This window comes from Musca autumnalis, unplaced genomic scaffold (assembly GCF_047663935.1).
Source record: "Musca autumnalis isolate F117 unplaced genomic scaffold, ASM4766393v1 scaffold_3, whole genome shotgun sequence".
Lineage (NCBI taxonomy): Eukaryota > Metazoa > Arthropoda > Insecta > Diptera > Muscidae > Musca > Musca autumnalis.
In genome coordinates, this window is record NW_027411866.1 from 152085489 (window position 1) to 152112265 (window position 26777).

The window sequence follows — 26777 nt, forward strand, 5'->3', positions numbered from 1 at the left end:
CCGAAGTCCTCCAGATCCGAAGTACAGTACTCCCTCACAGTTCCTAATATAGCTCGCGCTCTCATTATCCATCGTGAATTTCATCACGGTTCCTCCACCATTTTTGAAGGACTTCACCAGCCTCCAGCTGTCCGTCAGAAGACCTCTGTTCTGCTTCCTGATCATTTTCAGGACATCCGCCAAGTCTGATTCCGGCGGTGGCACCCATGTCGTGGCTGCGATCCTGCGAGGTATCTCGCCCACCGGAACCGCGGCTAGCCTACAGCCGTCCCATAGTGCACCAGAGTCCTTAATTGTTTGGATGAGGAATTTCTTAGATTCCTCATCCTGACAATTCAGGATCCTGACGCCCATATGGACGACTGCCCTGCCAAAGCCGGTATTCCTGGCATCTACCTCGTCTGAGGTAATCACCTTCCTCAGAAGAGTTTCCACCAGGAGCCAGTGGTCGTCGTCGATCATGCCGTCCGGATCAGATCTATCGATGATCGCAACCTGGAGGTCATCCGGGGCGATCATCTTAGCGGATCTTGTTGGATCCCGCGTCCTCCCACCTGAAGGTTGTGGGGGTTTCAAACCCTGGCCGACTTGGGTGGTCTTCCCTGTTTGAGCCCCTTGAACCGTCTGGTGAGCGGCCACTTCAGCAAAGGAGGCCGAGTGATTGTTCGCCCGATTTTCCGCCGTCCTTTTAGCAGTCGGGTGTGGGTCCTCAGAAGATCTAACCCTCTTTACGCATTCCTGCGCAGATGTCTTCGATTTCCCACCCTGCTTTGAGGTCGATGGACCATCGGACGTACCAGTCACTATCCTCCTGGCTGTACCAACGCCTTTCCTCACAGCGACAGAAGGGCAAGATTTACCAGGGGCAGGCAATCCTACAGTGGTCTGTGAGCCAGTCCTCTGTACAATCGGAGCTCCTGATAACTCTCCGCTCTTCTTTGCCCCTGCAGATCCAGAGGCAGACGCCGACGAACCAGCCGAAGTAGGAGACACCCTGTGCGGTTGGTTGGTTTGCGTCTGTCTCTCTTTCCGCGCCAAATTCGAATCGGCTTTTGACCGATCCGACATCCTAGGGGCCGAGGGTATCGGATCGCTTGACCCTACCGCAGACACCAAGGTTGTCCGCAAAGTGTTCGAGCTGCCCGAAACTCCCGGTTTTTCTTTATTGCCTGGAGACGCTGCCTTCATCACAGCCGTTGGGCTGGAGACTGCTTCGTTTCCAGGGGTTGGAAGCTGGTCGATCGGAAGGAAGATCTTCTCGACGTGAGGATATTTGCGCTCAAAACGCCTCACGAATCGAAGCTTCAATCCGATCTCCCGAAATTGCGCTTGAGTTACCTCAGCGGGATTCACGCCTATGAAGCGCTTGCAGTAGAAGATAGCCCTTTTATAATTATACTTGTCTTTCCTCTGTCTGGGCCCGCTCTTCTTGGCTGCTGAGGATAAGGAGTCTGATGACAGTTCCTCCTCTTCATCCCCTTTCACCAAGGCATCTTGCCTAGACAGGGAGGGCTTGTCGGTAACGACCGACGCTTTTTCCCCTGAGGGAGTAGGTCTCTCGACTGCTGGAACTATACCCCCTTGAGTGGCTGAAGGAGTTACCTCCTTGGACGATTGAGATGGAATGATTGTGACATCCATCTCGTCGTCCGTCAGAGGGAAGTCCTCCCAGTCCCACGGCGGGGGGCTCTCCTGACTCAGTCTGAAAGTCTCATTCTCCTCCAGGAGACCGAGCAATTCCCTGCTCTGAGTATTTATGGCGTCGCTGACTACGTCCATTGTCAGAGTCGTCGTTCTGTCGTCCCCGCCCATGGATGGGGTCATTACTGCACTGGGTGCATCATTGTCAGTTGTCGTAGCCGGGGTCGATATCGAGGGTTGATTGAGGTTTGTTGTTTTTTGGGGGTTTGTTTTAAAATTTGAATTATCCATAGAAAAATTTGATTAATGGGGGAGATGAGGACAGTCATGGCATAGCCCTCCTCTACCATGACTAGGGCGCTGACTACTCGCTGAGGTGCCCAGGTATCAGCGAGGCTCCGTACTAATACAGTTGGTACCCTAACTGCAAACCATAGGAACACCGATGGGCACGAGGTCGCGTAACACCCCGGTGTTAGGGGATCTCACAATTACTTTGGTAGGAGATCGCTACCAAATATATGTCACTCAACTTGGAGATACACTTGGGTTCCAGTGCACTAAGTTGTTGCGTGACAGAGAGTGGATAACCTTTGGTCGATCACAGCCTCCCAGTTCAACACTACAAGAAGTTAAATGAGAAGATTGTGACGTCTAGCCCCCGCATCGCTTCAAGATTGTTATCCCCGGCGGGGGATAATTGCCAAATTTGGAATTGCCAAATTTCTAAATGTTTCATTAGTCCAAGTTTCGGCCCTGTATGAATGATGATAGCGTAATTCAAAATATCCTCTAGCTCTTTAAAGTTCACTTCAGTTGAAATTATGGTGCAGTCTTATGCATATGAAACCATTCGGAAATACAGGTAGTTTTGAGAGGAGTGGTTAACAAATAATTGCACAACTATTTCTTGAATTTTTGAGACAGGTCAATATAGACTATTGTTCTCTTATATGGTCCGGTTTAAACCATTGGCTATATTCGACATCTGTGCTGAGCAATTGGTAGTTATTCAGTCATGGTGGGCAGAGGGATTCCAAAACCTTTACCGAGGGTGATAATAGGGAGATTGGCCTTTATGATTCTCCGTAGTTGGCAACTTTATCCGCTTTTGCTATAGGAATAATTCTGTCCCTTTTCCATAATTCTGGAATCACTGACTTGTTTTGAGATGTCAGGATGTTGACTATGTAGCTCTTTGTTGCTAAACCAATATGTTTGAGCATAACCATAGATATGTCATCCGAACCTAAGGCTTTACTTGGCTTGGTATTATTAATCGCTGCCTTAACCTCATCTGTGGTTTAGCGGTTGTCCTTCCTGGTGTTTTCTTCCAAAATATATTAAATGGTTGGTTCTAAAATGGCATTCTTATTCTTCCTCCTGAAATTTATTTTTATTATTTTCAATTGATAACTTTTCTTAGCTTAACTATTCCACCTGATACTAATAGAATATTAATTTCCTTCTCTTTGTAGCCGGTCAAGCTGTAGACAGTTTTATAGAACAACTTGTTCCTCTACTCTCACCGGGTGATGTCATCATTGATGGTGGAAATTCGGAATATTTGGATACGGCACGTCGTTGTGATGAGCTGAAGGAGAAAGGTATACTCTTTGTGGGTTCTGGTGTTAGTGGTGGTGAAGAAGGTGCTCGTTATGGACCCTCACTTATGCCCGGTGGTCATCCCGAAGCTTGGCCTCTAATAAAACCCATATTCCAGGCAATTTGTGCCAAAGCAGGCAATGAACCATGCTGTGATTGGGTGGGTGAAGGTGGTGCTGGTCACTTTGTAAAAATGGTCCATAATGGTATTGAATACGGCGATATGCAATTGATTTGCGAAGCCTATCATATAATGACAAGTTTGGGTTTGAAACCTGATGAGATAGCTCAACAATTTGATAAATGGAACAGTGAAGAATTGGATTCATTCCTTATTGAAATTACTGCAGATATTTTGAAATATAAAGATGATAAGGGTTATTTGTTGGAGCGTATCCGCGATACAGCTGGTCAAAAAGGTACTGGGAAATGGACAGCCATTGCTGCTTTGCAATATGGTATACCGGTGACACTAATTGGTGAGGCCGTATTTTCAAGGTGTTTGTCGGCACTGAAAGATGAACGTGTGGCAGCCAGTAAGCAACTAAGTGGTCCAAACACACCCATTAAAGTTGATAATCTAAAGGAGTTTTTGAATGACATAAAACATGCTTTGTATTGTGCCAAGATTGTCTCCTATGCCCAGGGATTTATGTTGATGCGTGAGGCAGCCAATGTTAGTAAATGGAATTTGAATTATGGTGGCATAGCTTTGATGTGGAGAGGAGGTTGCATTATTAGAAGGTAAGTAGAGGGAATCATGTTTAAAAATTCAACTCACACATGTTGTATGTTTTTTTTAGTGTCTTCTTGGGTAACATTAAAGAGGCTTATGAAAAAGATCCCAAATTAACAAATCTCCTGTTGGATCCATTCTTCAAAAAAGCCATTGCAACTGGCCAGAATTCATGGCGCCAAGTTGTCTCCAAAGCCTTTTTATGGGGTGTACCAGTACCTGCCTTATCCACTGCTTTATCATTCTACGATGGTTATCGCTCGGAACGTTTACCAGCCAATTTGTTGCAGGCCCAACGTGATTATTTCGGTGCCCATACCTATGAACTACTGGGTCAAGAGGGCAAATTTGTACATACCAATTGGACCGGAACTGGTGGCAATGTATCAGCCAGTACATATCAAGCTTAAGGATATTAACTCGAATTTCAATCAAATTGTTCGGTTTAAAAGGGATTGACGGATTCTCTTACAAATTCTAAATTAAAATTATATAATTTATAAAAAAAATCATTCATTGCGTTATTAAACAAATTCACTTTTCACTTACCCATTTTGTTAATTGGTTATATGCACACATTCATATATTCTTAAAATATATAAACATGTACAATTTGTATAAACAATCGCCTTTTTATAAGCATATAAAAATAAATAATGTAAAAAAATACAGAAATTTAGATTATATCTTTTTTTATTTTAAATCTTAACAATAAACTACTTTTATAGTTTCTTTTTCATGTTCATTTCATACAAAATCGCCTTTTTGAAATGCAAAAACAAAACAAGCCAAAAGTTATTTCTACGAATTAACATAAGACGCGACTAATTATCAACAAACTTTGTGGAATTTCCAATTGAACAGCGGCTGCATTTTAATCGTCTGAGTGTTTAAGTCTTTTCTTGTTTTCGATTACCAACTTTTCTGCCGAGTAGAGGTGTCCAATGATGGCCTGAAAATATATAATAGTTTATACATTGAAATAATTGAAATTCTATGGTTTTTGATTTTCCAATGTATTGGCCTGTTGCAGTACTGCAACATAACATAAAATTGTTATAGTAGTAAAAAGTAGTAGCTTCTTGCAGGTTCTGGAACAGAGCACATATTTGAAAATGCAATGAAAGAAGTATGGGAAACATTTTGGTAATCAGTGAGAATAATTAGGATAGTTTATTTTATTTATTTTATTTTATAATAGATTACAAACATTCAATTACAATAATATGTAATATCCCAGCAAACACAATGTCGGACGTCCGACGCGTCTGCTCAAAGTCGGAAGTTTTTTCCGACGCGTCTGACCGACTTCGGTCCGAACTCTGTCCGACTAGTCTGACGAACTTTTCCCGTCCTCTCTCTCCCTCTCTGAAGGGAATTTTTCTATTTTCTCTTGTGCTGCTTTGGCAAAATTAAGTGTAAATAAGCAGAGAGAAAAGAAAGTGTAATTGTTGATGCAGTACGAACGAAAAATTGAGTGCTCGGGTTTTAATTTCTGTATCGGGGAACAAATTTGGTTTATTTTTGTTATGCGTGTTGATGCATAATAGTGTTTAAATGTTATTCATAGTGATCGGTTGCATAGATATTTCTTTATTTTTATTAAGGTAATGAAAGTAAAGATTTTCTTCGTCAAACTTCAACACTATTCCGTGGAAAGTCATATGTTTTATATTTGTATATGACCAAATTTAAGTTTAAGTTTTTTTTTTAAGTTTTTTTCCACTAATAAATTAAAGTTGGTTTAATAAAATATTAAAACAACGACTATGGGATTAAGCCTGACTATTTTAAAAAACAAAAAAAAAAAAGTTTCTGAACACTTTTATGTGTATCAAAATTTCTTGCATGTGAAGACATGTATTTTTCATATATTAATAACAATTGTTTTACATATTTCACAGAACGTGTTGACGAATTTGTTGTTCTCCACAGTTTGTTTTTCTACCAAATTTAACACAGCATAAGATGATATTAAAACCTTTAATATGTTTATAGTAGATAAACTTTTATAGGATTTGGATATTTCATGAATTAACTGTGTATTTTCAACATCTTTTAATAATAAAAACAAATTCTGTTCGAATATTGGTAAATAAATCAGAAGTTCATACGATATTTCATCTGACTAAGTACCAAATTCGGTCCGAAAGTCGACAAACACTTTCGAATTTCATAAGATTTTACTTCCGAATTCGGACCGATATCTGTCCGATAGTCGGTAAATAAATCAGAAATTTATACGACAGTTCATCAGAGTTCGGACCGAATTCGGTCCGAAAGTCGGCTAAAACATCCGAATTTCGGTCAGAGAACACGTCAACCACGCCATATGACTTTCGGACAGAGTTCGGACCGAATTTGGATCCGAACTCGGACGTTTCATCCGACTTTCGGACCGAATTCGGTCCGAACTCTGATGTTTCTTCCGATTTTGGTTTGCTGGGATGTTGTACTTATATATGTATGTGTATGTAAATCTATATTCGTCTTAACATTTTTGTGTTGTGAGACGGAATGGCATTAAAATTAATATTTTTGTGTAGTGTGTATAAGAAAAAAAAAAAAACAAAAACATGTTTAAAAATTTTAGTTAAATTCATCTAAAATTAATCTTCTATATTGCAAACAGCATACTATGTATTCATACAATGCTTTAAATCCTCTTGTATCATTTAAAATGTCTAGAACTTCATTATTTGTAAGACAGGTCTTTAAGAAATAGCGTTGTCTGTATTGTTTCAAAACAGGACATTTTCCAATAAAATGAGAAGTATTCTCTACTTCATCTAAATTGCATAGTGTGCAGAGGCCCACGGAAGAGGATTTAAAACATCGAGCGTTCAAGTCTAACATTCCACCCCTAGCTTTGATAAGAACACCAACCATGTATGAAGGTAGTTGTATTAAAGATTGTGATTCACCGAAATACGTTAATTGTGGATATAGATCGTGAAATTGCGATCTTCTTGCCAAAGAAATGTTATCCAACAATTCTTTGTTATAAAGAGATTTAAGGATATGTTTCGAGTACATACACAGTGGATTATGAGCATTAGGAGGAACGTATTGAATTTTCTGGCTTATGTTACACCATTCTGCAGCCCAATATGAACCTTCACTGATAACAACATTTGCTAGTATTTTAGGCAATCTGTGATTAGGTAGACTAAGCGCTCTGTTTATGTAACTGAAATGTATTTTTAAAGTATCTAGATACAGACTTGTTAGGCCTGTTTCAAGGAATAACATGTAATTTGGTGTATTTTTTGGAAGTCGTAGCATTTTTTTAATAAAAAACCTTATGAGTTTTTCTACTTCCTCGTGTTTTACATATCCCCAAATCGGCGCTCCATAGAAAAGGATTGACCTGGATGCTGCAGAAAAAATTTTCAATTTATTATGATTGTTAATTTTAGGGTTATTAATATAAGTTGACCATGTAGATGCAATTGACATTTTAGCCGCTTTTAGTTTAGATGATAGGTGCTTCTTGAAAGAGAGATTGTATGTTAATTCGATACCTAAGTATTTGTAACTGTTAACGATTTCTATGTTATTTTCCCCGTATTTCCAGCATAGCGTTTTGGATATTCTTGGCCCGTTACGAAATATTACAAATTTCGATTTTTCTAAATTTACTTTTAAACACCACAAATTACAGTACTCGTACAATGAGTCAATCATTTGCTGTAATTTATCAATAGAATCAGATAATATTACTATATCATCTGCGTAAAGCAGAATTTTAATTGGCGAGCCTGTTACGTCTACACCGTGGGGCAGTGTATCAGCCAGGTCGTTTAGATAGAGAGCAAACAAAACTGGGCTTAATACACAACCTTGACGGACACCTTGGTCAACGGAAAACGGATCTGAAAGTGAGTCACCGACACGAACTTGGCTAGTATTGGTTGTATAATAAAGTTGCAGTATGCGGATAAATTTAGAAGACAACCCAGTAGCCGACAGTTTGTAAAAGAGAGAGTTTCTGGGAATCATATCAAAAGCACACGAAAAATCTACAAAAAACGCATACGTGTTTTTCCCTGCCAACTTATTTAAGTGAATTATATTTACCAAATTGAAAATATTGTCTGTGGTAGAATAGTGTTTTCTGAAGCCAGCCTGATATTCATTGAGTATGTTGTTATGCTCTATCCATTGTGTAAGCCGGTTCAAAAGAACATTGTTGAATATTTTGCAAAGAGTATCCATCAGTGATAGGCCACGGTAGTTATTTGCGCAATTGGGATCACCTTTTTTATGGAGCGGCAATAAGATCGAGTTATGAAAGCTAACTGGGAATTTTTCTTCAACAAATATTACATTAACAATGGTTAGAATCTCTTTCACAAAGCAAGGGGGGGTATTTTTATAAAATTCATAACATATGCCATCAGGACCAGGGGCTTTGTTTTCTTTTAAACTAGATATCACTATATTTAATTCACACAACCGTATGGGGCAATCAAGATCATGGTCTGAGTTCTCTGGTAAGCACCAATAGAAACAATTTTGTTGGGTTGAATTTAATAGATTGCCAAAATATTGTCGAAAATCATCTGCAGTAAGTTCCCCTATCTGCTTGAAGTTTTTCCTTTTCAGGCTGTTTGATACTTTCCACCAGTCTTTGGAAGTGGACACAAAGTTCAACTTGGATAGGTTATCATTATAAAAATCCAGTTTCGTAGTGTAGCAACAGCGTTGGTATTCTTTCCTAGCACTTAGGTAACTCTCTCTATTGTTCAGTGTGTTGTCTCTTCTATATATGTTAAGATGGCTCATCATTCTTTTACGCAGACGCGCACATTTCCAATTGAACCATTTTTGTTTGGGCTCAAAACAGTGTGGTTTTTTGTGATCGACATGAGCACTTCGGATTTTACTTTTGATTGATTCAACCATAACGTCTACAGACTCATTCCTGCAGTTATTTGTAGTGCCGGTTAAGTTAGTAAGATTTTGCGAATATGTCATAGCAGCTTGTTTATTCCAAAGAAGTTTTACTGGTTCATTATTTCTTACAATAGTATGTGTGTTTGGAATCTGAAATTCTATTTCCAATGGCATGTGATCAGAAAAGGGTTTGTTTTCAATTTTTAAGTTACGTGTGTATGCTAATAAACCAATAGAGCATATACAGTAATCGATTACTGAGCAACCAACACCGCCACAAAAACTTATTTCACCGTCTAAATCCCCGCTTATCCTACCATTCAGCACAATTCCGCCTAGAACGTTGTCTTTTGAGTTACGAGTGGCATTTATATGTGAAAATTCTTGAAGAAGCTGTTTGTCAAGGTCTTGTTCTGGACCTATTCTGGCGTTGAGGTTCCCAACAATACAAAAGTTGGCAGGCGAAAGTTGGTTTAAGAAGTCATCGAAAGAGCAGAAGTCATCCTCCCAATTTGTGCAATTTAAATAACGTGGAATAAAATAAATCAAATCGTGATTAAATTTGGCAGAAAGTGCGACATTATTATTTGAAATAGTTGTGAATTTTAAATTATATACTTTTTCCAGATTTCTCCTGTAACCATAGAGACATCCACCTTTAGCACGGCCAGCGTTGTGTGTTTTCACGGCATCAATCCAATGAAGTAAATAATTTTTAAACATATAAGAGAAATGATGACGTTTATCTTGAGTAATGTGAGTTTCAAATAGGAAGAATATGTCGAAATTGTTTATGTATGAAATAAAATGTCCAAAAATGAGCGAGTTTCCGAAATTTGCTACGTTGTACGAGAGTATACGGCATTGATTGGATTGCTATTGAGTTAAAGTAGTTGTTTGTGTTTCAGGGAAAATCTCATTAGCATGACGTTAAGTAACTGATGTGGTAATATTTGAATCCCGAAGTATATTATTTAAAAACTCAGCATCAGATGGGTTGTGGGCAACAAGCTTAGGATAGTAAGAGAAGAGAATTGGACATGGTAACAAAGACTACTAAAAACATTAGTGAGAGAGATGTATGAAGGAGTAACCCTAAATATTGGGACATTTCGGAACCCATATTAAAAATTTTGACAAGACCGGAGAAGTGGCCCTAAACTGGATTAAGGCTCAAAAGTGTTGGGCTTTGCCAAAGAGTTACCTGTAGTGCGATTCTCTAACTCATTTTTTGAGTTACCGACAAAAATCACAAAATTATGGATGAAAAGTTCAACTTTACAACTGCTTTTTATTCGTCGCTAACTTACGGAAAACATCGTTAATTACCGAAATTATAAGCATTTTATTTTTACCGACATTTGTCGGTAACTCAAAAATGAGTTAGAGAATCGCACTACTGAAGAAGTAACCCTATATGGTCTATCGTAGAGCTGGATCTAATAATACGAGTCATTACTTTCGATAATTATAGTATTATGCAGTCATTTTAGTTTGTCACCTTAGGATTTTTAGAGCCTTTGGGTCATTATCGTTGCAATCAGAACCACAAGGACAACCTTCGAAGAAAATTTCAAAATAATTCTCGAATAGCCCTTAAACTGCACCGAAGCAAACATTTTTAACTTTCGTGGAGTGTATGTTTGATAGAAATATTACAATGTGAACAGGTTGGACCAGTGTCAGTCATTCGTTTCGATAACTATCCTGCCAACAGCCATATTAGTATTTTTTAGATCTTTTGCACCATAATATCAGGAAGTATGAACTTCCTGAACGAAAAACTTTATATGGCTGAGAACCTTCGGTAAAAATATCCAACGGATCCCCACATTAGTTTTATGTATAATGTAACCATCTATTTTGTCCTAGGCTTTGTTTGCAGTAACAAAATTAAATAATTGAAAAAATCAATTGAAACGGTACACTTTATGAGTCGGAGAACAATCATAGTCGCCGCTATCCACAAAACAAAGCTCTTCGTCACCTGTAGCTTCCAAAGTTGCGATGGTTTCAACGTTTTACGAATGGTTCGTACAAAAAGCGTAGGGGGAGGACTCGCCTTGCTTATACACAAGTCTGTACAAACAAACCAATATTGCCTCAACTTGACTCTACTGACCCATACAGGAATGTATGGGGGGCATAGAAACTGCCGATGAATAGTTGTATCCTTCGTCATATGCCTGATATTAGTCCGCTTTTGTGGGACTCATCATCATGAACATTGGCATTCCGTTCTAAGCAATGACCAGAGGGCTACAGAGCTGGCCGAGAAAATTGATAGCTTCATTTATGCTTGTGCGAGGATTAGAGGATCTTGTAACACTTATCAGTATTTTGGCGTTGGGTTCTATTGTCGGTGACGAATGCAATGGGTTAAATATGTACCTAGCTGACTTCGCGCAGTTCTTCCTCCTGAGGAATATGAAAATATGCGCAGCTACATCCACTGCCACACTGTTCACCCATGGACGGCTGAAATGAGGCTCCGCTGAACACGACCACATTCCGACCACAAACTACGTACACCAAAATATGGGCGCTTGCCACAACTATTTGGGAAAATTAAAGAAGTGGGAACAATGTGTTCCAATCGCTGACCAAATAATCTTGTGGTGCAGACAAAGAAAACTTGTTGACTTCTTACAAAGAGATAGCCCGGTGTGGTTTGCAAATGTTGGCGCTGAGTGGAAGAATTTTCAAAATGTCAGAATGCCGCCCTGAGGATTAAAACAGGATGCCACCTCATGACACCAAAGGAACATATTCATGAAGATATGAAGATTTTACTGAAGCATCTGCACAACAAGATGTTGTCGATGCATTACCTACTTGGGTGTTACAGGCTTCACCCACCCAGGCACTACAGGTGAGATCTTCATGATCTAGGGAACATCTATTTGATAGAATTCACACTAATGAAGTTACGCAGGCAGAAAAAATAAAAGTATGAAGAAATTGGATTTGGAAATGAAAAATTCGAATTACGAATGAAAAAATTATAAATGTAATAATTCGAATTTCAATTGGAATTCTCAAATAAATAATGAAATCACAACTGAAATTCTTCGAATTACATGTGAAAATGATTTTGCTACAGCATAGGAGCATTGCTGAGGTATCAAGTCTGAAAATTTCTTGAAACAGCTTTGAACTTAAAAGGCTAAATGAGCTGGCGTTTTTACAAAATGTTGCCGAGTTCTTATCCTGATTTACGATTTATTGTTTGCATTTAATTTATAAATCATGTCCTTTATTATGAGTCTGTTATTCGCAGGCTCCCTTTCCGCTGTCACCAACTTATCTTCAGTAATTTAAGTTTTTATCAGAAATATCAGTGGAGGATTTAAACATCTACGTATATATTGCCAAAATAGGGTGACCGAGATCTACCTTGGAAGCAGAGCAATTCCCTATATACCAAACTAATAGTATCACAGAATTTCACCATGTTTATTTTATTTAAATACATACATTCAATAAGATTTTGCACACTCACCTGTCTTCTTAGCATTTCCAAACTTTGTTTTGCTGTGGCTATTTCCCTATCGATGGCTTCAAAATCATTGATCGTTTTGTTGGCTTGGAATGTGTCGCGTATTTTACGTATGGCATACAATCTGAAAATAATAAATTTCATTTAAGTTTTTCTAAAATTTACGTTCCATCTCGAGATAAGAAACAACAACAAACAACATAACAAAAGATAAAATACCTGAAATTATATGCAGGTAACTTTTCAGCTTCACGTAGTAGCTGGCGATACAGGGACTTGGCTAAGCGGCGTGTGGACATCTTTTTAACTATTAATTTCCAATTACTTGTTATTTATTTTTATTGCATAAATTCTCCCAATGCCGCAAACAGCTGATTGACTTATGTATAAAAAAGTTCAATAAAATTTGTTCAGTAAAAGGAACAAAGACGTATAGCAATAAAGACCCGAACAAATGCATTTTCCAAAAACATATGCTAATAGTTCCACATTTTGGTTACAGATGGCTACACAACACACTGGAATTGATAACAGCAATGCCAATCGTTTTTGATTCCCATTTCTCGCGGCAGAAAACATTAACGTCGTGTTTTGTGGCTGAAATTTATTTCTTTTCATTTTTTAATGTTCATTCAATGAAAAAATCAAAAGCGAATGCCGTCAAACTTGAGTTTTAATGTTTTTCTTGTCAATATTCCAATGAATAACAGTTTTCGTTTAACAGAATGTTGCTATGATGTCGTAGCAACAGAGGTTAACTCCCTCTACAGTTAATTTTTCACAATTGACTTTTCCTATCTTATAATATTGACATCTTTGTTTGTAGAGACATAAGGGAATTATAAGCAGACATTTGACCAGCAATGTTCTTATTGGATCGTGTCTATGCTAATGTTGGATTTTCCCCCAATTACCGTTGTTTGGTTTCCAAACCACCCCCATTTAAAAGGAACTCTTTTTTTATGAGATAAAAAGAGAGATTACTTATCAAACACATTATACATTTACAACTGTCAAACAGGGAAAAATAACATACTTGAGCAATTGATTTTTTTCTCGGGAGTGTGAAAAGTGTTTAGAATTTTTAAATACATCGGGAAAAACTGCTTAAAATGTTGAATAAATTATAATGCAGCACTTCCAGGACATTCTACAAACATGAATACAACAGATTGTGAAAAAATTGTGTGTAAATTTGCCAAAGAATTGCAATTTGAGGCAAAGAAATTCGACGAAGGCTTTGTGGAACAAAGCAAAGAAGATGTTGTCCTGTTAACACTAGAAGAAAGTGTTGGAGGTGGTGATGGTAGAGGAGGAGGGCCGTTAGGCATAGACAAGGTTGATGACGACGACACATTTATGACCACAAAAGAAGACCTCGAAACAAAATTGCAACAATTGCGACCAGAAGAAAACTTAAAGATTGGGGAGAGTAGCAGCTGTTGTGAAAATTCCAATGAAAACGAAAGAGAAACCGCTTCGGAAGGTTTTGCCAACTTTTCGCAAATGGTGACAAATAATGAACTTCCCAAATCAACAGATTTGTGTGCTACTGTTGTACTCTCACCACCACCACTCCCACCCGCACCACCGCAAACAAATGACAACCAACCTCTGGATGTTTCCTTGGATTTTTCACCGGGAGACTTTGATGATTCCTTGCAGCCTTTAAGTGAACGTTGGTCTCCCCTTGGGGCCAATTATGATGATGCAGTTACACCCTCTTCGGAACTGCTTAGTCCGGAATCTGAATTAGAACTTTTAAGTCAATCAGATGTCAGTCAAGAAAAGCAGGATTTCGCACATAATGGAGATGATGGCATGGAAATAGCACGTTTAAAAACACTTGAAGAGGAACAAGAAATGCTTACATCCTCCCTGATGGCCTTGACATCCCACTTTGCCCATGTCCAGCTTAGGGTACGACAAATTGTGGAAGCCCCACCACACGAAAGAGATCAATTGTTAAAAGATTTAGAAGAATTTGCCTTTCAAGGTATTCCAGATCAGTCCAACATTTCTGCTCTAAGTAGAACAGCAAGTCGCTGCGGCTCTTCCCTGAAAAATCACACTGAAGAGGCTCGCCAGTTCGAATTAATTGAACAGCTAAAATCACAATTAACTGAATTGGAAAAAATTGCCTATGAATCGGGTGCACCTGTTCTGCCTCAACATATCCTTTTGGAAAAACAAAAAATCATTATTGATGAACTAAAAACCAAACTCAATTTTAAGGTAGATGAACAAAAATTACCCGAGCTTACTGCCGAAGAACTCAAATCGCAGGTAGACAATGCCATTGGTGAATTTGTTGGTCCTTTGAAAATGAAGGAGCAATTGGTGGCCCAATTGAAGACTCAGATAACAGATTTGGAACGTTTTATTGCATTTTTACAATGTGACACTGAGGAAAGTAAAATGAAAACCCTAACATCGGGTAGTGAGAAATTAAGTGAAGCCTATAACAGTTATTCGGCAAAAAAGAGAAATGATTCACTTAAACCAAATGATCCCACGGCGGCTTTAATAAATGGTGAAGAAAAAACTGAGGGTATATTAGTACCTCTAGGCAGAGAATTTGATATTAATATTGTTTTCTTCTTTATATTTATTAAGGTTCCCGTGTTAAATCCTCCGAGGCTACAACAGCTGCAACTCGCGAAAGTTTACACCACAAGGCACATAGTTTAATGGATAAGGCTTCGCTGCTAATGCAAATGTTTGCTACCACACATTTTGGTGCCAAGCCCGAGGAGTTTCAAAAGAATACCCTTAAGAAAACTAATAAAGGAAATCATTGGGGGTAAGTACAAAGTAGGATATATAAAAAAATTGAATCGAAATCATAAAAAATTAAATCAGAAAGGTTGTAAATTGATGTTTCAATTAAGATGGAGTACAACACAGAGAGAGAGAGAGGACCTCTTGAGGTCTTCTATAGACAAGAGAAGACCTCATTAGGTCTTCCATAAACAAGAGAAGATCTCTTGAAGTCTTCTATAGACAAGACAAGGTCTCCTGTGGTTCAAAGACAATAAAATACCTCCTGAGGTCTTCTACAGACAAAGAAAGGTCTCTTTAGGTCATCTATAGACAAAAGAAGACCTCTTGGGGTCTTCTATAGAACAGAGATGACTTCTTGAGGTTTTCTATAGACCAGAGAAGACCTCTTGAGGTCTTCTATAGACCAGAGAAGACCTCTTGAGGTCTTCTATAGACCAGAGAAGACCTCTTGAGGTCTTCTATAGACCAGAGAAGACCTCTTGAGGTTATCTATAGACCAGAGAAGACCTCTTGAGATCTTCTATAGACCAAAGAAGACCTCATGCGATCTTCTATAGACCAGAGAAGACCTCTTGAGTTCATAGTCAATAAAATACCTCTTGAGATCTTCTATAGACAAGAAAATACCTTCTGAGGTTTTCTACAAACAAGGAGATGAATCTTGATAGCTTCTATAAACAAGGGAAGACCCACTGAAAAACCTCTTAAGGTCTTCTGTAGACAAGAGAAGACTTCTTGAGGTCTTCAATAGACCAGAGAAAACTTCTTGAGGGTTTCCATAGAGAAGATAAGTCCTCTTGAGGTCTTCTAAAGACCAGAGAAGACCTCTTGAGGATTTCTACAGACAAGGGAAGACCTCCTGAGGTTTTCTATAAGAAAGAGAAGACCTCTTGAGGTCTTCAAGAGGTTATAGAAGACCTTTGAGGTCTTCTATAGACAAGAGAAGGTCTCCTGAGGTCTTCAAAGATAAAAAATACCTCCTGATCTCTTCTACAGACAAAGAGAGACGTCTTAAGGTCTTCAATAGACAATAAAATACCTCTTGAGGTCATAGACAATAAAATACCTCTTGAGGTCTTCTACAAACAAGGAGATGACCCTTGATGGCTTCTATAGACAAGGAATACCACCTAAAGACTTCTTTAGGCAAGAGAATACCTCGTGAGGTCTTCTGTAGACAAGAGAAGTTCTATTAAGGTCTAGTGTACACAACAGAAGACCTTTTAAGTTCTTCTATAGGCAAGTGAAGACCTCTTGAGGTCTTCTATAGACAAGAGAAAGCCTCCTGAGGTCTTCCACAGACAAGAAAATACTTCTTGTTGTCTTCAAAGACAAGAAAATATCTCAAAGACAAGAAAATATCTCCTGAGGTTTTCTACAGACAAGGAAATATCTCTTGAGGGCTTACATAGACAAGAAAATACCTCCCGAGGTCTTCCACAGACAAGAAAATACCTCCTGAGATCTTCTACAGAAAGGAAATGCCAGACAAGGAAATATCTCTTGAGGGCTTACATAGACAAGGTATTCAAAGACAAGAAGAAAAAAGGAAATGCCTCTTGAGGCCTTCTACAGACAATGAAAGACCACTTACGGTTTATATAGACAAAAGAATACCTCTTGAGAGAAGGCCTCTTGAGGTTAAGGTTTCTATAGACAAAATAATGCCTCCCAACTGTAAATCAAGCCCGTTTTTACTTGGCAGTTTATCCGTTAGGATGTGGGATCGAATCCGACCAAGATCTTTACATCGGTAGGGTAGGTTTCTGTACAAGAGGAATCAAGTTTTAGTCGAATCAAGTGAAAGACTAAATTAAGCAATACTCGCGGCTATCAAGTCCACGATCTGAAAATACCTCAATCCTAATAGACAAGAACCGTCAGGGCAATTCATTCTGAAATAATAATACAGCAATAAGCGACGTCAACACCTTGTAAATGGTAACACCAACTAATCAATTTAAATTCCCCATTTGATTCCAGTGATTTACGTGCCCAGCTCGAAGTGGATATTCAAGAAGTAGCCTCATTGGCAGCAACATTAAATTTTGATCGTGAAAAATTGGCAAAATTACGAAAATCTATGAAGAAAGCACGATCAGCAGAGGTAGCCACCAGTCAACCATCGACATCGGCCGGAAATGGTATGCTGACAACAATCCCTCCAAGAGCTACCAGGAATGGCATAAAAGCTGCCGCAAATTATCGCAATCAAATGAAGCCCTATCAAGTTTCTTCAGATTCCGATGAAGATGATTACGATACGATGAATGATTACTACAATTGGCAACAACAGAATAATCGAAGAATGACTCACTGTGCCCGGGTAAGAGGTGATACCATAAACACTTTGAACAAGGAACTAACTACAGCGGTGAGGAAAAATTTCGCCATGACATTATTGAAACTTATACAACATGGTCTAAGGATAGAATCTTCACCGCAAATGACTTCAAGTCTCATTGTACCTTTCATGCGCTGCCTTAATCCGTCCCCTGTTTTTATGGCTGAACATAATTTTCGGGCACGTGACTGTGATGCTGGTGGTTCATTTTTGTCTTCGTCATCGGCAGCATTTGGTTATGATGATGTTGAGGGTATGGACACCAGCAGCGGTAATATTTGGCCAGATGCTGATAATGGCGGCAATGGAGGAGGTCTGTTTTCGACGGGCAATACAAGGCCCATGCATGCCTGGGAATTAATATTGGAATATTACTATTTGAAACATGGCGATGAGTATAATAATACTCCGGCACGAAAACTGTCGCAGAGTTTTAATTTGGACATTGTTAACTCCCAGGCAGTAACATCTAAGCAAAATTTGTTAAGTACAGTGGGCAGTATAATTGCCATGCATCGTCCCTATAAGAGAAGTTATAATGCACACTTTAAGGCATTTGTTTGTGCTGGCCTAAAGTGAGTGGGAATGAAAAATGTGTGTAGATTGATGCATTTAATTAATCGATTTTTTGCTTTTACAGTTCTCATCAATTGGTGGAATGGTTGAATCTTATATTCAGCTGCAACGATTTGGTGGACAACTATTATATGGCGAATAGTTATGTTGCCTGTACTGGCTTTCGTGATGCTTTACGTTCCATTGATGTCTTAACCAAATATGATTTCGATTTACCTGTTGATTTGGCTGTGCGACATTTTCGTAATCTTTAAATTTTCTTTTGATTTATGACATTGTTTTTTGATCTGCATGTATGGCGGGGGGTGGTAATTGAGTCCATTGGAATATTTCATGTTTTCATGCAACATATTTGACAATTTTATTGCTATAAAGCAGAATCCATATCGTCGTATCCAAATTTAGTTTAAGCAAATTTTCCTTACTACTTACCTTTAAGCACATCTAGGGATCCAATTCTCTACAACATTCTCGCATGGAAGTTCGATTTAAGTATTTTTCCTAGTATTTCCCCATCCAACGTACTGATCATAACTATAAGCTAAAGTGCAATATTAATAAAAAAGTGTCAGCTTTGGACGGATTTATTATGTTTAACGTTTAGCCGAACCACAAACAAATATTTAATGCAATTTATTACTTTTTTGTTCAAAATATAAAATAATCCAAATTAAATAAATTTGCAAACCGTAAATCCCAACCTTATATAACAAAATATTTATATGTATATGGAAGCATATATAAAAAATAAACACTCTAGTCATAATTAATTTTGTTTTTAATGTAAATTTTAATGAAACCAAAATTAATGAACAACTGCATGGACATCTTCGTCCAGAACTTTTTGCCCATTTTCTATCCATTTACATGCATATTTACTTACATACATATATACCCTAAAATACATATAAACACATGTTCTTATATTTAAATGTATTATAGTAAAAATCCAAAACAAAATCCCTTTGTCCTTTTTAATCCTCAAATTAATAAAATAAATAAATAATAAATAAAAATATATCACTATAAAAGTTATAGAATATAACCTAAAAAACTTGTGGCTTTTAATTATGTTTGAAGCTCTGTAGTGCCATTCTCCAACTCATTTTTCCGTTACCGAAATAAATCAGTAACATTAAAACGCAAAATTTTGAATGAAATATGGTCACCAACTTACCGAATACTATCGTTAATTACCGAAGTTATTAGCATTTTAATTTTTCCGATTTTTGTAGGTAACTTAAAAAAATAGTTAGAGAATCGCACTACTGGAACCCATAAAAATATAAACAAGTAAGAAAAGCGTTAAGTTCGGTCGGGCCGAACTTTTTATACCCTCCACCACAAATTTCAGCCATTTCGGTGGATTAATGTTGCCACAACCTTCAAAATACCGAAATTCGGAAGGTACCGTTCTATGGGGCTATATGATGGCGTGGACCTATACCTACAAATTTCTGGGGGAAAGTTTTATACGCCTAAAAAAGACTGAGGCTAAAACGTTCAAGATATCCTAAATCGGGAGATATTGTATTATGGGGGCTATATCAACACGTGGACCTATATAAACATTTTATTATAGAAATGTTTCTTAGCCTCTGGAAACACAAAATACAAAGTTACGACCGATTCTTTGGTCAAATGGGTCAAATACATTCAAAATATATTAAAATGACGCGTACCTTATAAGGGGCCTTATATGGGGGCTATACCAAAACGTGGACCTATATAACCCAACTTTGGTAGGAATGTTTTCTGACCTCTGAAGACACAAAATACCAAATTACAACCAATTCTGTGGTCAAATGGGTCTAATATATTCAAAATATATTAAAATGACGCGTACTTTATATGGGGCCTTATATGGGGGCTATACAAAAACGTGGACCTATATAACCCAACTTTGGTAGGAATATTTTTTGGCCTCTGGAGACACAAAGTACCAAATTACAATCAATTCGGTGGTAAAATGGGTCAAATATCTTAAAAATTCCTTAAAACGACGACGCGTCACCCGTCATTTTATATGCGGGCTATACGAAAGCGTGGACCTACATAGCCCGTTTTCAATACCAAAAATCCTACGTAAATATAACATATTTTCCCAAAATTTCAGCAACCTACGTCAATCCGTTCGGACGCTAGAGTGATTTCCACAGACGGACAGACAGACAGACGGACGGACATGGCTATATCGATGTAGAATTGCACGCTGATCAAGAATATATATACTTTGTGGGGTCTACAATGATTATTTCGAGTAGTTACAAACGTAGTGACAAACTTAATATACCCCCATCCTATGGTGGAGGGTATAAAAATGTCAATATAAGTTTACGTACCCACATTAGAGTTGTACAATCTAGTTCATTTAAAAGATCTAGTTCAATAGCTCAGCTCTTTTAACTGAACTATTTCATTAATCTAGTTCATTGTTCAATATCCAGTTAAATCATTCGGATCGACTACCTTGATCCAAAACATAAACACATCACATTACGGGGGTATCACATAACACAGACGACGGCGTCACTATTCATTTGTGAACGACATGTTGAACTAGATTGTGAATCGTTCGTTCGTTGACCGTTTTTCGTGGATCTTTCGGTTGGCGCTCAGTGAGCTATTGAACTATAATGAACTACATATATTGACTGATCTAGTTCATACACTCTTTTCGATGAATCGTTCAATTGAACTAGTTCATTCATGAACTATACAACTCTAACCCACATAACGTCTGAAATCGTACATTTTGGGATTTGAGTGAGTAAGGTTATATAGGCACCATATTCATTATACCCTTGGATGTGACGCCAACGCCCACCATTTCCCCAGGGGCAGTAAAGATACAAACACTAGAGGTGAGTCAATTTTCAATTTTATATTATCTTACAATCTAAGAATACGTAATAAAGGAAATGTCCCTACCTTTAAAATTAGAGACAGGGAGGAGGTCATTGATCTAACACTGTCAAATTTAGATGATTCTGTCGTCAAGAACTGGAGGGTATCCAACAAATGCTCCTTTTCGTATCATATGAGGATATACTTTGAAATCTCTTTCGACGGATTCCGCCAAAATCCTTATAGGAACCCGAAAAGGACCGACTGGGGAAGGTTCACTGATCTGACGAACCATCAACTGACACTCACCGGAAGGATAGTAACAGTTGCTGAGCTTAACAGTAAAGTGTCCAACCTAACAGAAACCCTTCTTCGCTGCCATAAGGATGCCTGTCCATTAACTTATCCTGGGAAGAAATCCCAACCGGTGGGGTGGAACAAGGGTCTTGGCGAACTGCGGAAAACCACCAAAAAGCTGCAAAACAGGGCGCATGCGACGAAACTTGACAGTGACTGGGAATCGTATAAAGCGAGTTTCAACAAATACAAGAGTGAAATCAAGCGCGCCAAAAAGAAGTCATGGGATTATTTCTGTGAGTCTGTAGAAGGAATAAACGACGCTGCCAGATTCCGCAAGATACTCTCCAAGAACCCTAAATCCATTGGTAGTATCAAAAAACCGGACGGCACGTGAACAGACTCAGATCTTGAGACTCTAAACCTTCTAGCTGAGACCCACTTCCCTGACTGCACGGACGCCAGTAACCTTCACACTGGATGTGACAACTTCGAAGTCCAAGAGTCAGTGGACGATAGCCTCATCGATAAGGTTATAAGCAGAACCCAGATAAAGTGGGCAGTAAGTACATTCAAACCCTATAAGTCACCTGGTCCAGATGGAATAATTCCTGCGATGCTTCATTTTGCCGCACCGAAGATATACCTAATTCTGGAGGAGATCTTCAGGGCCTATTTGTTTCTTTCCTGCGTACCAGATCTGTGGAAGGAGGTAAAGGTAACTGCACCAAAATATTACAGACCTATAAGCTTATCCTCCTTTCCCCTCAAGACACTTGAACGGCTGATCGATCTGGAGATTAGGAGCTTTGCAGACACTGCCTCGCTGAGCAACTCGCAGCATGCTTACATGAAAGGTAAATCTGTGGAAAACGCTCTACATGAGGTCGTGGGTTTTATTGAGAGTAATATGGAGAATTCAAACTTTACCTTGGCTGCTTTCCCGGATATAGAAGGAGCCTTTAACAACGTAAAACTTGAGTCCATTCATCTCTCGCTTAGAGCGGTCAACCCCCCGGAAACTCTGATATGCTGGATAAATAGGATGCTGGAGAGCAGGATCATTAATTCCAGTATTGGGGAGATGACAATAAGGAAGACAGTAACTAGAGGTACCCCCAGGGAGGTGTACTCTCATCGCTGCTGTGGCTACTTGTGATAAACAATATTTTGGCGGAATTCGACAATCAGGGCATCAAGGTTGTCGCATACGCGGATGATGTGATTATACTAACAAGTGGCAAATTCTTGTCCACAATATCGGAGCTTATGCAAAGAGCCTTATCAAAGCTGTCCCGTTGGGCCACGGCAAATGGCCTTGGTGTAAATCCAACGAAAACAGAACTGGTATTGTTCACCAGAAAGCATAAGCTCGGCGACTTCGTGCCACCAACATTGGATGGAGTGCAATTACATCTATATCCTGAGGCCAAATACCTAGGTACAATCCTGGATTCTCAATTGAGATGGAAGAGGAACGTCGAGGAACGGACGAAGAGAGGTATGATTGCACTTTATTCATGTAAGAATTCGATTGGGAAAAGCTGGGGATTAAATCCAGCTATTATACACTGGCTGTATAATAATGTTGTGAGACCCATCTTATCCTACGGATGTCTTGTCTGGTGGCACGCGCTTCGACATAAATCGAACTCCGCCAACATAGACAAGGTGCAAAGGGCAGCCTCGATCCTGATAACTGGAGAGCACCACAAGCAGCTCTAAATGCGATGTTGAACCTCTTTCCCATGAGACTCAGCATCAAAGGTCAAGCAGCACGTAGTGCCCCTAAGGCTACATGAATTGAATCGTTGGCGTGACAGCACCTATGGACAGGCATGCATTCTTCGGGAGCTAGGACCAAACCTTAGCTTAAATCTGCAGGGGAAATTCAGCGACTACTTATCACCAATCCAAAGATTTGAAATTTTTGAGGTCGTTATCCCTAGTAGAGATGACTGGATCCGTAGTAACCCTCCTCTGGACGGTCTGGCTTTCTACGCAGACGGTTCTAAGATGGAAGAAGGTACCGGAGCTGGCGTCTACTGCGAAAAGCTTTGTCTCGAATACTCATATAGGTTGAACAGCGACTGTAGTGTTTTCCAAGCAGAAATCTTCGCGATCAAAATGGCTGCAGAGTGGATGCAGAAATCTTTGAACCAGTGACTATCTTCGTTGATAGTCAGCCGGCTCTTAAAGCCATCAAATCCTCCAACATCAAGTCTGAGGCCGTTCTTGAGTGTAGAACTGCTTTGGCGAACCTCACAAACGCTGTCCGACTCTGCTGGGTACCGGGACAATGTGACATTGTGAGAAACGAGAAGGCAGATTAACTGGCAAGACATGGATCCCAATCAACAAGTCTAGCAATCACTGATTCAATCAAACCACAAATATGTGACCTTTTTCGGAAAGTGGAGACGTTTTTTGAAGAACGAGCCAAGGAACTATGGCATCATGAACCAAGGTGCAACGTGTCAAGAGCCATTTGGCCGACTATATCAACAAACATAACAACTTCACTCTTAAATTTGAGCAAATCAGAAATCAGGGTATTGACGGGAGTTATTACCGGTCATTGCAACATCCGAGCTTTTACCGGCAAATGGCAGATGAGGAGGAAACGGAGACTATTGAGGATATTTTATGTCGTTGCCAGATGTTAACTCGAAAGCGATATAGATTAACAGGAGTATGCTTTCCACCAAGCTAACCTTCTACTCAAACATGGAACCAACAATCATAAACAACATCATCAAAAATTTGAATAGGCTGGGACGGTGCGACCCATAAGCGTAACTACTTCTCTGACAGTTTTCTAAAATCACCAAATAAACCATCCTCCTTTCTTTATTACATCTTCATCTTCATCTTCATCTTTAATAATCCATTTATTATTACTTTCCCAACCCCACCCTCTTTTCTTTACTTTTCTCTTCTTTTGTCTTTTCAGGTAATTCTGACCCTCTTTTTTCTGATTTATGGATGATCACAATGGACCGAAATGTCTCCGAGTGGCGTAGTCAATATATATTGATTACACATCCCCAACCTAACCTTCATTATACCCTCAGCATTTGGGCTAACGAGGGTATATACAATTTAATACGGGCAAAATGTGCCTAATCGAAATAAAGGTTTTAGACCCCAAGTATGTTTGGATGAAATCCGTTTCAGACAATTTGGAGACGATTTAGCAATGTCCGTCAGTCTGTCTGGCTGGCTGGTGCGCACGATAACTCTCGAACGGATGAACTGATTTGGTCCAAAATTTGGCCTTCGTAATATTTTGTCCAAACTTAGTTTAAGTTCGAAGATGGGCCACTGCTTCAGGTACCTCCCCCACAAAAGTTCGAAAATGTTCGGAAAAATTGTGCGAACGATAACTCTTAAGAGTAGTAACCGATTTTGTCCATACTTTACACATCGTGAAATTTTTACCAGACATAAATGAGGTTCCAATACGGACTCTATAGGACCACTCCTTCTGGTACCTCACACAAAAAATTTCGAAAAAGTTCAGTTTAGGACCTGCTCTCGAATCGCTTTGATTTTTGTTTTAACAACTTGTATTTCCTGCCTCCATTACGGCAGTAAAAGTTTTATCAGGAGCAAGTCCATACTTCCTAAGAAAATAGCCCGAAGTTGTAAAAACCCCTATGGCACCAAGTGTACTGGTTGGAGTGCACGATAAATCTCGGAGTCCAAAATTTGGCTGTCGTAATATTTTGTCCGAACTTAGGGCCTGTTTTACTATGTCGAAAGAAACTGAATGCGAACGAAAAACAGCTAAACTTTGCTTTTCATGGTAATATTGACTTTGTTTTTGTTCCGAAACAACTACAAAATTTTCAAATCATACACGAGTTAAGTAGTTTTTCTTTCGTTTTCATTTACGTTCGACATAGTGAAACAGGCTGTTAGTTAAAGTTCAAAGCTTTTCACCATAATGGTACACACGATAACTCTCGAAGGTAGTAACTCCAAACTTTGCACATCGTTATATGTATACGAGACATAGATCAGGTTCGAAAATCGGCTATATACATATGTCAACTCCTTCGAGTACCTCTAATATGCTGTTTATATTAGAGCTTTTTGCAGGGTTAACCTTCTTTGAGAGGATTTGTTTGAAATATAAGCAATGGAATTGACATTTAAAACTCAGTCGGTTTGTTAAATCCGGTTATATCCCAGCAAAATTTGTAGGAAGGGGTTCCATGCGATGACGTGATTTCATGGCATCTTTTGTGTTGGTTCAAACGAAGTCGTGCAAGATCCGATCTTTTCATTAGCATTTGAACCAATGCAAAGGAAGTCGTGAAAGATCCGATCTTTTCAACAGCATTTGATCCCATGCAAAGGAAGTCGTGAAAGATCCGATCTTTTCATCAGCATTTGAACCCATTCCATCGATCCAAGAGAGATTAATTTTGTGTTTTTATCTATACATACATATTTTTTCTAAATATATAAGATAAATTATTTACTATAGGCTTGATGTTGTCGGAGACTCGAAATCACAACCAACGCTGTTAAAATTTTTGTCGTAATGATAATGTCATTGTAAAGGGTTGGTGAAAATGACATGAAAAATCATTGGTGGAAATGACATGCCAAAGCATTGGTGAAAATGACATGTCAAAGCATTGGTGTAAATGACATGCTTTGGATCCAAAAATGAACAGCATCTTTTGGGGTCCACGCACATATAAAATTCATCGATGAAGATGCTAAAAAGATGACATGCCAGATCACTTTCACCCATGATTGAATGGCATCTTTGGCATCGAACATTTTGCTGGGATATAAACGGGATATAACACAAAATTTCTTAAAATGCAGTTTAAGGCCTATTATCTAATCGCTTTGATCTTTGTTGGAACAATTTTTATTCGCTGCCATTACGATGGTACGTTTTTTTTTCAGGGGCAAGTCTATACTTCCTGAGAATATAGCCCGAAAGCTGAAAACCGCTCGATATTAGCTGTGTCTTTTTACGTGATAATTAGTAATAATTATTACAAATGTTTCGAATTTTGACAGTTGTATAGAGGAAAAGTTGCTGAAAAAAATTGTTTCAGCAACATTTAGTAAGCAAAAAGACACACCAATTATGTATTTCGGCAAGACCATGCTTTTCAGACCAACTGAAATGACAAGTGGGTACAATATCTATCAAAATGAATGACTCCAAAAATAAGATCCACTTCCAAAATGGACAATATCGGCTCATTCCTTCAAGTACATCATCCGCAACACATTTGAGCATCAAAACATATATTTTTTTGGCAAATTTCAAAAAGGGACACAAAATCCGTAGATTTGATATTGTCAATAGATTAACGTTTCAATTCACACAGGCTGAGGGTATATCTCTGTCGGCAAAGCCGACTGAAACTTTTTTAATTGTTTTTTTTTTTATAACATAACTGAGTCAAATAAATGATCTCCAAATTTCCCAGCTCTACCTTCACTCATTTCGAACATATAGATTTTTGGGTTCTACTACACTGGATCGATTCACTAACATGTGATTCTCTTGCTGA

General features: G+C 38.7%; 3 protein-coding genes across 4 annotated transcripts in view; 2 read left to right on the plus strand and 1 right to left on the minus strand.

Annotated features, from left to right (window-relative positions):
• Pgd (phosphogluconate dehydrogenase) overlaps positions 1-4661 on the plus strand; it is a 25219-nt gene extending 20558 nt beyond the window's left edge. Inside the window, exons 4-5 of the mRNA XM_073974928.1 lie at positions 3120-3990; positions 4050-4661. Of these exons, the coding sequence (XP_073831029.1) occupies positions 3120-3990; positions 4050-4392 (1214 nt within the window). The 3' untranslated portion in view covers positions 4393-4661. The remainder of the gene's footprint in view (positions 1-3119; positions 3991-4049) is intronic.
• On the minus strand, positions 4658-12775 carry bcn92 (LYR motif-containing protein bcn92). Its single transcript, XM_073974932.1, has 3 exons — positions 12600-12775; positions 12384-12504; positions 4658-4934 (listed from the first exon to the last, which is right to left on the minus strand). The coding sequence occupies exons 1-3, from the start codon at positions 12677-12679 to the stop codon at positions 4857-4859; spliced, it is 279 nt and encodes a 92-aa protein (XP_073831033.1). The 5' UTR covers positions 12680-12775; the 3' UTR covers positions 4658-4856.
• A 603-nt stretch (positions 12776-13378) lies between these two features.
• On the plus strand, positions 13379-19044 carry LOC141397938 (RUN domain-containing protein 1). 2 transcript variants are annotated; one of them, XM_073974925.1, is made up of 4 exons: positions 13379-14931; positions 14997-15183; positions 17148-18083; positions 18149-19044. In XM_073974925.1, exons 1-4 carry the CDS (start codon positions 13539-13541, stop codon positions 18336-18338), a joined length of 2706 nt encoding a protein of 901 aa, XP_073831026.1. In that variant the 5' UTR covers positions 13379-13538; the 3' UTR covers positions 18339-19044. The 2 variants fall into 2 exon arrangements, with proteins under 2 accessions (XP_073831026.1, XP_073831027.1); XM_073974926.1 differs by having other exon boundaries at positions 13393-14913.
• Positions 19045-26777: the final 7733 nt, after the last annotated feature.

Bases quoted from the DNA above. Each gene is read 5' to 3' on its own strand.
- bcn92 (XM_073974932.1), bottom strand. From the start codon at position 12,679: ATGTCCACACGCCGCTTAGCCAAGTCCCTGTATCGCCAGCTACTACGT. The intron at 12,505-12,599 runs GTATTTTATCTT...TATTATTTTCAG, and splicing joins TTACCTGCATATAATTTCAG to ATTGTATGCCATACGTAAAA. The intron at 4,935-12,383 runs GTGAGTGTGCAA...ATATATTTTCAG, and splicing joins TGGAAATGCTAAGAAGACAG to GCCATCATTGGACACCTCTA.
- LOC141397938 (XM_073974925.1), top strand. From the start codon at position 13,539: ATGAATACAACAGATTGTGAAAAAATTGTGTGTAAATTTGCCAAAGAA. The intron at 15,184-17,147 runs GTAAGTACAAAG...ATTTGATTCCAG, and splicing joins AATAAAGGAAATCATTGGGG to TGATTTACGTGCCCAGCTCG. The intron at 18,084-18,148 runs GTGAGTGGGAAT...TTGCTTTTACAG, and splicing joins TTTGTTTGTGCTGGCCTAAA to TTCTCATCAATTGGTGGAAT.